The 16,408-nt window shown below is 46.5% G+C and overlaps 1 protein-coding gene and 1 pseudogene across 1 annotated transcript; both read right to left on the bottom strand.

Moving 5' to 3' along the window:
* Positions 1 to 7,115: 7,115 nt before the first annotated feature.
* Positions 7,116 to 8,013, bottom strand: LOC116275896 (annotated as a pseudogene).
* A 1,640-nt stretch (positions 8,014 to 9,653) lies between these two features.
* Positions 9,654 to 12,250, bottom strand: NKX2-8 (NK2 homeobox 8). Its single transcript, XM_021941149.2, has 2 exons — positions 11,870 to 12,250; positions 9,654 to 11,106 (listed from the first exon to the last, which is right to left on the bottom strand). The coding sequence occupies exons 1-2, from the start codon at positions 12,024 to 12,026 to the stop codon at positions 10,553 to 10,555; spliced, it is 711 nt and encodes a 236-aa protein (XP_021796841.2). The 5' UTR covers positions 12,027 to 12,250; the 3' UTR covers positions 9,654 to 10,552.
* Between the last annotated feature and the right edge of the window lie 4,158 nt (positions 12,251 to 16,408).

The following is a 16,408-nucleotide window of genomic DNA, read 5'->3' as shown; positions in this document are numbered from 1 at the left end:
ATAGTGAAACACTGTCTCTACTAAAAATACAAAAATTAGCTGGGTATGGTGGCATACGCCTGTAGTCTCAGTTACTCGGAAGGCTGGGGAAGGAGAATCGCTTGAACCCGGGAGGCGGAAGTTGTAGCGAACCAAGATGGCACCACTGCACTCCAGCCTGGGCAGTAGAGTGAGACTCCATCTCAAAAAAAAAAAAAAAAAAAAATTGTGGGCCTAAATTAAAAACAAGTTTTTTGTGGTTGTGTGTTCATCTCTGTCAGGTAATATACCAGGCTATGCTGTGGATTTATCTGGAAGCTAGACTGACAAATTTATCTGCTGTTATTTTGAATTACTGTTGTTTGTCCTTGCATTGTTCTGATACCCATATCATAAGTCCACTGCCTAGAATGATTAAGTAATAAAATAAATGAGAATGCAATTGTATCCTTGCAGTGGTTTTTATCATCCTACATATGAGTCATGATAGAATAATCTCCACAGGAACAGCCCTCAAATTAAGCAGATAAACACAGTGCCTTTCCTCATTCCTAATGACTGTGTTCTGGAGCCATTCGACCTGCCTGTAAAATTGAGTGATGAACACTCTCCCAAATGTCACCAAGAGCCTGTGGCGTAGGCGTTGCTCAAAGTAGTGGGAAAAGACATAGTTCCTGAATTCTTCTGGAGTCTATAGTGTAAAGTATATCATGCATATAGTATATGCTTTATAGTGTGAAATATCACATTGCCATAGTTCTTCTTCTGGAAGTTTAGAAGATAATTAACATTGCAAGCATGCATAATATTTGGTTATAAATTATATATTTAAGAAATATACAAATGTCATAGAGAGTATTATTTTCCAAAATCTTATCTGTAATGCCCTTTCCTGTCATGTTAATCTCAAGTTTGATCATGTGGCTTTGCTTTAGCCAATGAAATGTGAGAAGTGATACATGCCCTTTTCAATCAAAAGCTTTAACAGCCATCTCATGGTTCTGCCATGTTCTCTTTCCTTTCTGCCATAAGACTGAAATGTCCTATATAAATAATTGCTCTTTCTGTTCAGTTCCTAGAATAAAAACGAAATGGAGCAAGGCTGCAGGGACGTGTAACATAAATAAGAAACAAACCTTTGTAGTTAAACCACTGTTGTATTAGGGTTGTATGTTTCTGCAAAACCTAGTCCAGGCTGACTCTGTAATCAAGTAAACAAATTGAATATTATATTGGATATATGTAAAAGACACACATTCTATAGAATGGAATGGGGGCTACATTTATTCAGTGTCAAGTATCAGATACTATACATGCATTTAATATGAGTATTAACCATATGTGGTAGATGACATTATCTCTAGATGAAGGTCGAAGACACTGAGACTAAAAGTAATTGCACACAATCAGTGTGACAGCCAACATTAAATTTTTTATTTCAGAATCAAGGCTTCATTAATACCCAAGTCCATGCTCTATCCACTCTATCACACTGCCTTTGGAGTGAAAGAGTTTTGAATTTGGTGCAGCTTTAGACTGGATAGACCTAAAAGAATTCTTTACTTCTCTTTCAATTCGTTAGGGAAAGCTTTATAGACAAAGTAGAAGTTCTGAAATTGAAGCCACTTGAAGAAAAGAGTCTGGTGACTTATAGAGGTGAACATTTTCTAGCAAAATGTATAGTCTAAAAAAAGTTCCAGGGCAAATGTGTGATGATTGGATGATGAAAGCACAGTAGACTTCCCTGAGATGACCTGAGGGTTCCAAAGTCATCAGCGTGTAATGAAACGTGGGAATCGAGGAGGTCTTGGTGAGGACCTCCTGGAAACAGGATGAAGGAAAGTCTTAAACAAGAGCCATGAGGTTATGAGAAAGTATGAGCTGGATAGAGCAGCCATAAATAGCTATGTTCATAAGGTTAAGGGTCAGCAGAATGATTAAGAGAGTTAATTTGAATTTTTTTGGTAGACATTTTGGCTTTCTTTTTAATATGAAATGATGAGCTACTTTCTTTCATTTAATTGACAAATATAGATTGTATATATCCAAGGTGTACAATGTGAAGATTTGATATGGGTACACTGTATACAGATTAACACAGTCAAATTAATTTACATACCCATCACCACCCATGCTGTATCTTAGAACTTGTTTATCTTGTAACTGAAAGTTTGTGGCCTTTTACCAACATTTCTCCATAGTCCCCATCTTTGCCCTTCTACTCTGTTTCTATGAGTTTGAGATGCTTTTAGATTCCACATATAAGTGAGGTCATACAGTATTTGTCTTTCTCTGCCTGGAATATTTTACTTAGCATAATGTTATTCAGTTTCATCCATGTTGTCCCACATGGCAGAATTTCCTTCTTTTGTGGTGAAATAATATTCCATTAAAAATATTACATTTCCTTCATCCATTCATAGGTTGTTTTTGCCGCCTCTTAGCTATTATGAATAATGATGCAATGAACATGAAGGTACAGATGTCTTTTCAAGATACTGATTTCATTTCCTTTGGATGTATACCCAGTAGTGTGATTGCTGATCATATAGTAGTTCTATTTTTAATTTTTGAGACACCTTCATACTGTTCTTAATGGCCACAGCAATTCACATTCCCACCAAGAGTGCACTAGGATTCCCTTTTCTTTCCATCCTAGCCTACACTTATTGCTTGACTTTTTGCTAACAGCCATCCTAATAGGCATGAGGTGATATCTCATTGTGGTTTTTGTTTGAATTTCTCTGACAATCATTGATATTGAGCACCTTTCCATATATCTTTTGGCCATCTGTATGTCCTTTTATTGAGAAATATCTATTCAGGTTTTTTGCCCATTTTTAATTTTTTTTTTAGCTATTAAGATGTGTAAGTTATTTATATATTTGGGATATTAATCCCATATCACATACAGAGTGTGCAAATATTTTCTCCCATCCTGTAGGTTGCCTTTGCACTTTGTTGTTTCCTTCCTTTGCTTTGCAAACAATGAGCTATGATCCCATCTTCACAGAAATTGCTTGCTTGCCGTCTATAAGTCTGAGTAAGTAAGATCAGAAAATTTACTCATCTGCCTGTGGCTTCACAGCATCATTAATTGCTAAGAAGTTAGAGTTCTAGGTCCTCCTTTGTAGCTGCAGATCAGTTGACTGAGATATCATATGGTGACAGTGGTTGGAGAAAGTTAATACTACACAAACTGCAATGGTGCCTTTTCAGAAGGATTGAAGGCAACTAAACATTCTGAAATCAGTTTAGAATGAATCATTCACATATGTTCTAAGGCTTAATTGGCACAAGCTTTAGATAGTGGTGCTTTCAGAAGTTCATGATTTACCAGAGTTGGTGAGATAGAGCTTCCCTGGAAACCTTATAGCCCTGCCCAAACTCACACGTCCTGCCAAGAGAGAAACAAGTAGCCAGTTCCTTCTGTCTATATCCTTATGACCTTCTCCATAGTCTAGCTTTAACCTTGTTAATGGCAGAAATGGTTGTGGTTTCCAGTGCATGATTCTTGGTAGAGGAGAACAATCAGAGGCTGCAGAGACAAGGAAGCAAGAATAAAGGGAGAATTGTTCTTTCCACCAAGTCAATATGGTCTCAGTAATTTGTCTTTGGGGTTATAGTTTACAGTGAGACAAATGAGATTTCCTCTCTTACGTTTTAATAGTTTACCTGGGTCTCCTATTCATTACACTACTATTCTACTAATGAGAGAGTGAATGTCATTATGAAAACAGATAGATTTAAGAGCACAGCTTATTTACACATTTCTGTGCTTTCCATATTATCTTACAAAGAAGATATTCATCCTATATGGGTTTGGTAAGTGGGATTATAAATCAGAGTTTTTCTTTCTTATTAAAAGAACCCAACATTTCCAAAATCTGTTTCATACCAACTTATATGTGTGGTATATTCATGCATAGTATATTTATATAATTAAAAAGCAATTGTGGAATTAGGTCCTCCAGTTGCTGCGCATATCTGTGCTATTTGAGAATATATTCATTTTTCTCTTAATCAGCGACAAGCTCAGTGAGGAGAGGGGGGATTCTTGTAGTGTCTCCTGAACATCAAAATTCTGGGAGATCTATTTTATTTTGTTAGTTCTCTCTGCTCCCATGCAGCACAAATTGGTAAATTGACAGGCCTTATTTAAGATAATTGTCCATCCACAAATGAGAAATAAGAAAATCCTCCCCTTTCCCGACATTTTAACTTGAGTTAAATATGAAACATTCTCTCAGTGAATCAGGAGCACAATTGAACACTTGGTCAGACAGATGACTAAATCTACCAGTGTGATGAGGCAGTAAAAACAGTGCCCCAGAAAAGCAGTTCTTTCTTTACTCACCATACCAGGTTTCTTTGTCTTTTCCTGATGATTTGGGTTTCTTACTCTGCATTTCAATTTTGTTGTAAAAATGCATTCTTGCCATTGTACTGATGCTTATCTGATTGCCACTGACCCTGACATGTTATGATGAATTGGGGTTGGCTCTAGTTGAGAATTTATCTACAAAGGGATCATTTAAACCAAAGCTGATAACTTCTTTAGGGTTGCAGGAATAGCTACTTAATACACAATCCTTTAGCAAAGCCAGAGGAGTAAGATATAACAGGAGGAAGATACCTCAGGTGAGAGATTCAAGAACTCTTTTCATGAATTTTTTTCTGGACACTTTTGTCTCTAATTTGCAAACAGACTCCATTCCCTTCCTAGTGAATTCTGCCAAATAGCCTTTCCAGTCCCTAGGAAAAAAGAGAGAGAGAGAATGCAGTTGGTATTGGGAGTAGAGAAAAGGACAGTCCAATTCAGAGCTTTAAGCTAGGGTAAAGCATTTGAAAACCTGTTGACTCATAAAGGACCACCCAGTCGGAATACAGGAGGAAATAAAGCATGACCAAAATCCCCTCAGAGATTTCTTCCATAACACCCTACTCATAGAAGCTCTGTGAAACTATTGCAGATTTTGAAATTACATGACCTCAGTAAAGACCTAGAAGTTTTTTATTAGTCCATAGGGCAGGCTATTGAAGAGAAATGATGTCTACCTCTAATATGTGATAATGTTACTTTCCTGGATAAATAATAAAACTCTCCATTGGACGTGGTTGGAAAAAATGAGAATCTCTGTGCTTGAGAATTTGAGGGAGATAAGGAAAAAACCTGGGGTTGAAGCAGAACTCAACTGTTTAATAGCCTAAGCAATTCTTCCTGGTTTTTCTCTAAAGTTAAGTCACCACTCTATGGCTCAGCATCAAAGGAATACTGTTCAATTCTTTGTTGAACTTATAGACTGAGTAACATGAGTAGTGGGTAAAAAGACGAAAGGAAAATACCATACACCTTTAGTTACGGGGGAAAGGGAGGCGGAGGGAAATAAACAGGTACAGAATTGGAATTCTGAAAGTAATTAAGATGCTATTTAGTAAACCCCCTCCCACAGCACGGCTTGGAAAAATGATGAGTCATGGCTTGGAAAAATGATTAGTGACCCGAAGGGATACAATTTCTCATGCAGATTTTGAATCACAGTCACAGAAATCACCTTGCCCTGGGGTAGGGACAGTACTTTCTCGGCATTCAGAAAACCGTCCTGACTATTGTTCATGTTTACAGATAACCTGCTTAGGCTGGTTAACTGATAACACCCAGCACAGATAAACGTGTTTAACAAAATATTCAGCCATGCTAAGCCCACAACTATTCTGCCTGGACATTTCATTCATGAGTCAAAAATGTTTTAAAGGTAGTGAAGAGAGAGAGAGAGAGAGAAATTAATGGTGTCAACAAGGCAAGAGAATAATAAACGTCTAAATACCATTGTTAGAAGGGAAAGTATAGGTTAACCTGGGCCCAAATAACTTCCTTCTAACCCATCAGGAGCACATTATTTAAGATACTAAAGTGCTAAATTGGTCAGATAAGAGATGTGCTGAGATGTAAGATCCATTGAACAATGAGGAAAGAAAATTGAAGTGAAAATTGCAATCTCCGCCTGCAAGAAACTTAAGTGAGATGAAGTGAAAATGTTTACAATGGAAGAAGAGAGAGAAAATGTGAAGAGGATGATGTTTAATAATAAAGATAAAACTGGAGACCTGGGGAGGAAAAAGATGACTGGGAAGTGGGTTAGAAAAGCCAAAGCCATCAAGCTCCACACGGACCTGGGCCCGGGATTGGGGAAGAGCTTAGGAGAGCATATCAGAGTCAGCAGCGACTGTACCAAACACCGAATGGACAACTGGTGTCAAGGCAGCAGCAGCAGGTGTTTTTCTGGAAGAAGAATGGTGGAATGATAGTTAAGGAGAATATTGTGAGCTGCAGACAAGAGCTGTGTTTCACTGACAGCTGGACAAGAACGCTCACAAAGACTTAGCAGAACCACAGAAGCTGTGTCCAAAAACTGGAGGTCTGGTAGATAGGGGGAGAGAGAAAGACAGAGAGACATAGAGATGCTAAAGAACATGTCTTTAGAGATGCATCTGTGAGGAAGGTAACCAGAACTGTCAGCTGGGAGAAATAAAACAAAGAAGGGGAAATAATTCCCACCATGTGGCCAAAGGTGTAAGATCTGGAACTAGACTGCTTGGGTTCAGATCCTCTATGTCACTTACCAGCCGTATGACCTTGGACAAGTTTCTTCTAACCTTTTTGGTCTTCAATTTTCCCACTTGTATAGTGGTAGTAGTAGTATCTGGTGGAGTTGTGGAAACTGAATGAGTTAATATGAGGTAAAGGTCTTAGAATATTGCCTGATACACAGAGAACATCTGTACATACTAGCAACTACTGTGATATGTGGCCAGCCTCTGTGAGTGGTCCTGAGCTGTGTAGAGTACTAGTACTTTTAGTACTTTTAAGTGTGTTTTCTCATCCTTTCAGACTATCCATAAGAGAGCTTATAAGGGTTGTGAGAGAGAGAGATATATATGTGTGTGTGTGTGTGTGTGTCTGTGTGTGTGTGTATGTGTGTGTGTGTGAGATTATATATATTATATATATATAATCATTACCTCCAGATTATAATTGTTCTCAAGGGCAGCTTGTAGGGTGACTAAATATGGGTTAAGCTGAGGACAACAACGGTAACATTCCTTGAGGTTTATAACTGCTTTGGGCAAGCCACTTAGCTCCACCCATTGAGCCTCATTTTCTTTCTTTCTTTCCTTCTTTTTTTTCCTGCCTCAGTTTTATTTGTACAAATAGCACAGGAGGACCGCAGCCCCATGCAGACGGCAGCCCGGGAGGAGGGGTGTGTCACACCAGTCCTTCTGTCCTCACGCTGGCAGACAGAGATATCTAAAGCCTTTGTAGGGGCCTGGGCACCTTTGGGAGCCTGAGCTGGAACTGAAGCAGGAGCTGCAGCCTGGACCTTGGTTTGATCCTTTGCCTTGGCCTTTGGCTGGCACAGCTTGAGTGCCTTGGCAATGCGAGCACAGGCATGCTTCCCAAGCTTGGGGTGGGCAATGTAGGCAAGTCATTCAAGCTTGCGGATGACACCCTTTGGGATCTTGGGGTTAACCTCCTTGGGCTCTACAAGGGCCTTGATAGCCTCGGCACATACACTCACAGCCGTGGCATTGTTGGCCTGCATCTTCTTTAGGCCCTTCTTGTTGCGCTTCTTGGCAAAGCGCATGTTCCTCAGGAACTTAGGGTCCATCCCCTTAAGAGATTTGTATCTTTGTGATCGGGGTTTCTTGATACCATTTCTGTGCCATTTTCAGGACTGGTTGTGTGTGGTGTGGTTCCTGGACTTGGCCATGTCTGCACCTTAAGCCGCAGCTCCCCAAGCCGCAGTTTCTTATCTATAAAATGGGGGTATTATGTATACAGTGTAAGGTTTCTGTGAGATCAACTGTGAAAGTACCTTAAAAAATACCTGCAACACAGCAAGTTTCAATAAAGGTTTGCTGAGTGTGAATCTGCCTTGTGATGTTGGTGGTGGGTGACAGGTTGAAGTACTTTCATCCAGATGGGAGATCGTAACTGTTCTCACAGTGGCTGGTAGAGAGGCCTTGGGTTCAGCTTTTGTCAGATATTGTAAGGATTGAACTTTAGACCACAAAGTGGATTGACATTTATCTTTTCCAGCTTATCTCGTGAACAGAAAAAAAAAAAAAAAAAAAAAAATCCCCCAAAAATCTGACAGCCTAGGTCTCTGAAACGGATTGCTGGTGATCAGAGTGCTATTTAAACTTTCCCCTAAGGTTTTTTCCTCTTCAAAGGAAGGACCTTATCAGCCTAAAGGAAAAGGAGAGACAGGAAATGGGCCACAGTTTATACCTTATGGCTGCCAGTGCTTCTGTCACAGGAAACTGCTGTCCTCCTCTTGCCCAGCACGCAAGCTGGCTCCTGGGTGGGCATCTTGCTGGGGCTCTGACCACCCCACTAGCAAGCAGCTGAATGTGGCTTCTTGGTTAGACCTCTGCTGACCATTTAGGACCAGGATGAATTTGACTAAAGCTGTGCTCTCCCAAAGAGCCTCCTGGAAAGAGGCCTTCTCTACAGTCTAAATCCCTTTGTCCTGCGGGCCTCCTATGTAATAGGCCTTCTCCACTGCACACTCCAAGACCTACTTTCTCTGGAGCTCTAGGAAAAGTCAAGGAATTGGACAGGTAGTGATTTTTCAGTTTCTCCCTAAGAATATTCTGGTGGTCTTTGTCACCACCAATAGTAGAAAACAAGCTACCAATGTTTACCCCACTTCTTGGAGAAAATACCACTATGCAGGAAGAGCATGGAAGATCCCAGCACCTAGCCAGCTGACCAGAGGCCAGTCCCAACACCAGCCTTCTTCAGAAATCATTACCTCCTTTTCTTTCACATCTGCTGTGCTGGAGCTAACTGGGAAGCCCCCTGGCAGGTCCTAATATCTGTCTTACAATGTTCAGGCTCCCTCCCCAACAATCATTTATTAGAAAGGGGTTTTATGATACAAATTTGATAATCTCCCATGCACACTGGCACTGTTCTAATTGAAGTTGTAAGCCCATAAAATTCAAGCCCTTTGTCTTCCTGAAGGCCACAAGGTTTAAAAAGATACTATTGTCCTGGCTAACACCCACTACATTGTCACCAGGGACTGATTAAACAGAGTCCTGAATCCAAACAGTGCGGATTTTGTCTAGGTCCTTTTCAGGCCTGACAATGCCCTTTTCAGTTCCCAAGACAAAAAGAGGTTTAAGGATCGAGATTCTTCTAAGATAACCGCATCCATATGGAAGGCAAGGTGGCCGGCCGGCAGCTGAGCCCCAAACACCCCACTCCCTTCCCCCTCTTTCCTCCTCTCTTTCTCCACCCCCCAAAATCCCAGGTGATAACACTGCTTCAGCCACCCTTCATCCTCCCCTTCTTCCTTGGACAAGAAAGCTAGAGCCCCTAACAGGCCCATGCCTCCTCCTTACAGACTTCATAAGGGCCCTTGGCTCCCTTCCCCGCACTTGATGCCCCAACTGCTCTCCTCTGGCGCATCTCCCAGCAGTGAGTGCCTGGGAGCGAGGTCGTCGCTTCTGTGAGAAAGTGACTGCTTGCACAGGAGGCCCTAGGGGGGCAGTTACAAACCCACGGGGTGCTAGTGTGCACTGGTGGGGGTGAAGGGGGGTGAAGTGAGGCCGACCAGCGGATCCTGGTCTGCGCCATGAGGAGACAGGAAATCACAGCTACATTAGGCACTTGCAGGCTTAACTAGGGGTTACAAGTTCCCCGGTGCTCTTCAGGTCCCCAGGCACTTTTCAAAGGGTCCTGGAGCACTTGGCCCCTGCACTCTGGAAACAGCTTGCGGCCAGGCCTGGGCTGTTCCGGGGCAGCGCGCCCGGCGTCTGGCCTAGCCGGTTCATCTCTGGAGAAACTCCTTCTGCCCTGTCGTGGTCCGCAGGGTTGACTTTTCGGTATTTGAAACACCAGCAGCTCTGGGAGCCCAGCGGAGGCTCGGAGTCACTCTGGGGCCAGAGACGCCAGAGACGCCTCCCGCTGACAAGAATCCCAAAGTTGCCTCAGCTTCCTCCTCTCCTTTTTCTTCCCGCGCCCAACCCTGACACCACCACCTCTCCATCCCCCAAGTATCTTCCTTAAAGCCGTGTGGGGACTGCAATCCGCGCTTCGATCCAACTGGGACTGGGCCCCACTTAGCCAGTCAAGGGGCGAGCGAGCGATGCGAACACTGGTCTGGAGGGCACGGCTCCCGCCTACGTTCCCGGCAGGCGCGCAGGGGACCCAACCCTACGCATTTTATTCTCTAACTACGAGGAAAAATACTCTATTTTTTAAAAAATAACTTGCTTCCCATACAAATCGCTATTTAAAATATACAAATAAGGCCCAAGCATAAAATCTAACTCTGGGGCTGGCGGTGGAGGGAAGGTGAGGGAGGGGGCTCTGGCACACGTCCCCCGTGTGTGCTTGCGCGATGGCTGGTGACGGCGCGCCAGGGGACCCTGGCGCCCAAGGAGATGGGGCTGCCGAGAGGCGGCTGGAGAGAGTTCCAGGTGTTCGGCTCTGGCCCTGCTCCAACCGCAGAGCGCGCTCCAAAGTCCAGGGTAGCCCCAGGTGCCCCCCCCAGCGGCCTCACCAGTTCCAGGAGACCAGGGCGGGGGGCGCTAAGTGCTGGTAGGCTGGAAAGAGGCCAAGCGCCGAACCGGGACCGAAGGCAGGGTAGCCCGGCAGAGGGCAGGCGGCGGCTGGAGGAGCGCCGCACTTGTCCTGGGCCGCGGCAGTGCCAGCCTCGCCGCCGCCGCACGGCTGCCCGTCGCGAACAAGCACCGGCACCACCACGCGACGCAGCAGGCCTGGCGCAGCGTGCAGCTCGGCGGACGCTGCCAGGTCGGGCGACTCCGCGGCCCCTGGCGCGCGCGCGCGCTTCAGCTTGTAGCGATGGTTCTGGAACCAGATCTTGACCTGCGTGGGCGTGAGGCGCAGCACACTAGCCAGCTGCTCGCGCTCGGGCGCAGACAGGTACCGCTGCTGCCGGAAGCGCCGCTCCAACTCCAGCGTCTGCGCCTTGGAGAACAGCACCCGCCGCTTCTTCCTTTTCTCGGCGTCCGAGCCCGGAGACGCGGGCATAACGGACGGCCGCTGCGACGAGTCTGGCGGGCTGGTCTCCAGGCTGCTCTCGTCCGAGGCTAGGGACGGCAAAGGAGACACGGGTGGGTGAGATGCCGGACCCTCCGAGGGCCTGCTGCCCTTCTGGCGACAGCGTGGAGGCACCGGCTGGAGGGCACGCCCACTAGCACGAGACTTTCGGGATGAGGCCGTTTCCTGAGTCCACAGCTGGACATCCACCTCTCCGAATGCGGTGACCTCATTCATACCACAGCAGTCATCAGCGGGCCTGAGATCGTGCCCCGAAGAAACCCACCCCGGGGCCCTCTTAACACGTCCGCACCGGTAGTTGCGCTGGCCGACCTGTTTATCACAAGCTGGGTCACCAGCGCGGGCCTCCTCCAGGTCGACTGCACTGCAGTGTGCCGAGGTTTGCGGAGCCCTGAGTGGGAAGGGGGTGGGGGTAAACTCGCCAACACTGGCAATCCCAGACGGAGGCCTGGAGATCGTGGCCGTGTTTTCAGGCATGGGAGCGGGGGCGGGGCGGGGTCGGCAGGGGGCGGCGTGTTTTAAATATTCAATTATTCCGACCCCTAGAAATCGCCAGACACAGAAACCCCAAATCTCGGGGCACTAGTGCCAGGCAGGGATCTGCTCTTAGGATGTGCCGACTGGGACGAATGCGTTAGGGGTTCGAGGATAGGGCTTCCGTTTCCAACACTGAGGAAATTCAGACCCTGGGCTGGTATTTCGGCTTTCCGGCCCCGCGTGGGCCGGGCCCTTGATTCTGCTGCCCCACGCCTCCTACCTCCCACCCCGCACCGCCGTCCACCACGCACTCACAGGGGTAGTGGCCGCGCTCCGAATCCAACCAGGCCGCGCAGGGGTCGGGCTGCGGGGCGCGTGGTTCTGGCTCCCGCCTCGGCAGGTGTTGCGCGTCCTGCTCGGGTAAATCTAGAAGGCTGCGCACGGTGAAGCTCAGGCGTCCAGAGGTGGCCATGGCCGAGGAGGGGAAGGAGGCGGGGGCAGGGCAGGCTGGGAACCGAGGGGCGGCAGGGACGCCGCTCCTACGGATGGGCGTGGGAGGCGCTTGCCATGCGCTGGCAGCGGAATATTAGCGCATTTACAGCGGAATCTCTGTTTATATAAACAGCTCTTCCCACCCGGGCCGCTTTGAAAGCCGAGGTCCTGGTCTCCAGGGTGTTAAGTACCTGAATGAGCACTGGACCAGAGCCGGGGCGAGCCCGGAAGGTGCCACCTCCGCCCCCGTCCCACCCCGCACCCCGCCCCTCGGCGCCCAGTTACCTCCCAGAGGCTGCAGGAAGCAGCCTTCGGCATTAGCGATTCTGTCTGATTAGCCCAAAATGGGAACAGATAATGGGGATTGTTACCAGTGAATAACATCTTGGGTGGCGAGCGGTGGCCACCACCCGCCTGACCCAGCCCCGGCTTCCTCCTCCTCCTCCTGGGCTGACTTGAGGCCAGGCCCCGCGGGAGTGCTGGGAAGGGTGGAGGCGACAGGGGTGGGTTTATGAGCACCCAGGAATTTATTCCCTGTTTGCTTTATTCTTTGAGCTTGTTTGCTGGAGTGGTAGTTTCCCGCAATTATCCAGAAAGTGATTTACAAAGCTGCGTTAAACTCTGGCGCGCTCCCTTTCTCTTTTTGGTTGGGCCCCTCTAAGATTCAGGATGACAAGTTTCAGGAGGACGCAGAGATTAGCCTGGTTGGCCCAGGGGTTTTTACGGCCGCTGGGAGCCTCCTATCACCCCATGCATCCCCCCAACAGCCTCAGAGGTGCTGGGGAAGGGCTGGGATAACATTCGGAGCCCCAGCTCCGCGTCTCCACAGGCCGGCAAAACAGAGGAGGCATGCAGCCAAGCTACTTAGGTCTACAGTGCCAGTTTCTTTGGCCCAGCTTCGCCCGGCCGCTGCCGATCGCGGAGCTCGGAGGCCGAGCTCCACAAATTTGGGTCCAGGCCCGGTCTAGAGCCCCCGGGCGGGGGTGCTTCTCAGGTCGTCCTATGAGGGCTTTGAGGCCTGCTTGGAGTCGCCAGATGATCTGGCGCCGCTGGCGTGCCTTGGCCCCATAGCCTCAACGTCAGTCTCAGTGCCTGGGTTTTGGGCTTTGGGCTTTGGGCTTTGCCCAGGAGCCTGCCCATGGCCTGCGCTCCGCGCTCGCAGCGTGGCAGACCCTGACGAGACTGCCCGCCCTGGTCCGGGAATGGACCGATAGGGAGAATTAGGACAGGGCCTACCCGTCAGAAAATACCACCGGCCATGGGTTTCTCTGGGATCTTCTAGTTTCCACAGCTCCACCCTAGAAAATGATCAATGTAGGAGGCGCAGGGAACCGGCCAGCGTGGATACATTTTGTTGGCCCATGGCCTATCTCTGACTGCGCTTCAGTCTACAGCTCAGGAACGCCCTCTCAGAGGCCTCCCCTACTGAAGTTAATAGTTTGGATATTTAATTGCTAAATTGTAGCAAGGGCTCTGTACTTGGGTGGCTGCACCAGAAGTCCTGACTCCTCCCGGGCTGAACTCGAACCTGGCTTGGATACGGCGGCCGCGCCCCTGCCAAGCCCCGCGCACCCTCCCCAGCAGCCTCCCAATCAAGCGTGCCGGAGGTGCCCGGAGCTGCACCGCGCGCTGGGTGGTCGGGCGGAGGCAACCCCGATACAGGCCAACTGCTAGGCCGCGGACAAAGGGGAAATGGAGCTCGACGCCCCAGACCTGTTGGAAGCATTTGTTCCAGTCAAGATTTTGCATTTGTTCAGTCCGGAATAATACGTGATTGACGTCTGCTCACAATGCGCTTTAGCGCGCCGGGATAAATCGGAGCTTGTCCGGTGTTGTCATGGTTTTCAATGGGGTTCAATGGGATTGGGAGCACGATCGACTCTGCTGGCCGTCTTTCCGCGGCCCCGGCAATAGATTTATTAGTTATATCTTTTTAAATAAGATTAAACTGAAATGACTTGGCTGTCCTCTCTGCAGACGGGGCCGGGGCGGGAGCCTGGAGTGGGCAGGGGGCAGTGGAGTCCGGAAAGCCGCCGCGCACCACTCATCAGCTTCTGAGCCCTCGGCGTCTGGAGAGTGGGCAGGTCGCAGACTGGCTCCAGGCCTCGCGGACTTATCTCTGGCCAGGGCCCGAGGCCTGGCAATCTCTGCCAGCCCACCCCTCTAGTGAGAAGCTGAGGCACTGACAAAGACGGTCCTGGGGAAGCAAGCATTATGACTGATTCCCAAATTCGGTGTTGAACTATGATACTGTGTAAAGTAGAAGGAGCTCTGGCCTGGAAATCGGTTTGCATCCTTGCTCTGCCCCTACCTATCTCTAACCACCTCATTTCTCTAAGCTTCCTTCCTTCCTTTTTTTTTTTTTTTAAATTCATCTGATGCAGAAGAGAATAGGAGAATATATTTGGTAATTTCTAAGGACCCTACTAGTTTTATGATTCCGTATCTCAGGAATTTTTCTATACATATCTTCATTGTAGCATTTACCAGCCGGACATTTAGACTCCCTCCTCCCTGAGGTTCTTGAATTCTTAGCCCCAGGACTGACTCCTTCTCCAGGATGTTCTAGGAGAGGAGGTGTCATCTTTCCAGTTTCCCAAGGATCCTCCACAGGAGTAGGGTGGGGTAGATAACAATTTAGGGAAAAGGACCAAGTCAGGAGAAGCAAAAGAAGAGTCTTTCCTTGAATGACTGACCTCTCTTAGCCTTTTAATCTATTTAACATCCTAAGCCCACACTGACGTGTAGAAATAAGTAAATGGCGCTCTTCAGCTCTTAAGAGCTCTTCAGCATCAAATATTTGCTTTTACTCTTAGTGTTTGGCTCCCAAAGCAGAGATACGTCCCCCCATCTAGCGCTTGTGCTCTGGGGAGGACTTTGCTCTGGGATTCGCTCCAAATATTACTTCTAGCTTCATGTTCACTGTCTTGGAAAACAGTGTTCCGGGGCCTTGGTCTGCATTTTAGATGTCCCAGGGAAACCCTGTAGCTCCTGGTTCTAGAAAGGGCTGCAGCTTACCTGTTTCATCTTGGATTCCCTCCTCTGCCCTAAGTGCCTCTGCCATAGGCCAACCTTCCTCTCAACTCTGCTCCGCGGATTTAGCCGATTTATCTCTGAGAGCTAGAACCGGGGGAGTCCAAGAAATTGTTCCATATAAACTGTGCCTTCTGAAGAAATGCAGGAAAGCCAGAATTAGAGAAAGGTACTTTCTACATTGCCTTTTCACATCAGATAAATTCACAGACATGGGAGGGGAAAATTACTTCGATACTGGGCCAATAGGAAAAGACAGTCAAGCTAATCTTAAGTTTTTTACACATTAGAGATATATACGAATTGCCTCCAATTCCCAAGAGATTCTTAGAATCACAAGCAAGCATTTAACTGGACATTATTTCCAGATTTTCATATACTATTTGGTATTCTGGACACTTGAACTTATTTGCAACTTAACATAGCATGTGAATATTATTATTTAATTAGATAAGTATTTGTTTTCTTGTAATTGGATATAATATATCTCAATTCCAGTAAGAGTTTTTAATCTTTAGGCGGCTGTAATATATGAGTATATTTAAGCGGTCCACAATTATGATCCTTTCAGAAGTATTGTCCAGAGATGATTATCACTACTGCGTGCTTAAGATTTTAAGACTAGAAAATTCTGAAATAAAACTAAAGCATCTTGATTTTGAAAAAATGATTGTGTCTATATCTTGCATTCCGTTTTTAAATCCTTCCATTTTGGTTAAGTGTTTCACAAAATCCTGCAAATCTATACAGTATTGAAGAGAGGCAACACTGCAAATTCCCCTTGATAGATGGAGGGCCCTCAACTGCCAGGACATTTTTCTTTGCCTCATAGCAACTGCTCTCCCCTCTTTATCACTATTCTGGTTAAGATAGCAAAAGGAGAATAAAAATGGGGTTCTGACACTTCCAAGAAGTGGATGATCTTGATTAGTCATAGGATGTAAGGAAAAGGCATCATTTAAAATCAGGTCTCTTTGCCTTTCTTTCTGAAAACTAGTTGCCATGAGCACGTAAACATTCCCTTCTAATGGCTAATAAGCAATTGCTTGACAGCAGTCCAGTGTTCAGGCTGGGAATGTAGTCCATTTTTGAAATGGCTTTAGATTTTATTGTTTAATGCCAAATGACAAGATTTGAATGATCCTACCTTCAGTCTCTAAAAATAATGACTTTACATGGACTTTGTTATTGTTCTTGATCTCTAGAGGGAAAGTTTATCTTTCCTAATATGTTTATCTAGTTGTTTAACTATGTACATGAAAAAATATATAGAGGGTAAAATGGTTCAATTAATTGAAAAACAAACTTATTTTATTAAATATCCATACT

Source organism: Papio anubis, chromosome 7, assembly GCF_008728515.1.
Source record: "Papio anubis isolate 15944 chromosome 7, Panubis1.0, whole genome shotgun sequence".
Taxonomy (NCBI): Eukaryota; Metazoa; Chordata; class Mammalia; order Primates; family Cercopithecidae; genus Papio; species Papio anubis.
The sequence above is the reverse complement of the archived record's forward strand: the minus strand, read 5'-3'. Positions and strand labels throughout refer to the sequence as shown.

Bases quoted from the DNA above. Each gene is read 5' to 3' on its own strand.
- NKX2-8 (XM_021941149.2), bottom strand. From the start codon at position 12,026: ATGGCCACCTCTGGACGCCTGAGCTTCACCGTGCGCAGCCTTCTAGAT. The intron at 11,107-11,869 runs GTGAGTGCGTGG...TGCCGTCCCTAG, and splicing joins GGAGCGCGGCCACTACCCCT to CCTCGGACGAGAGCAGCCTG.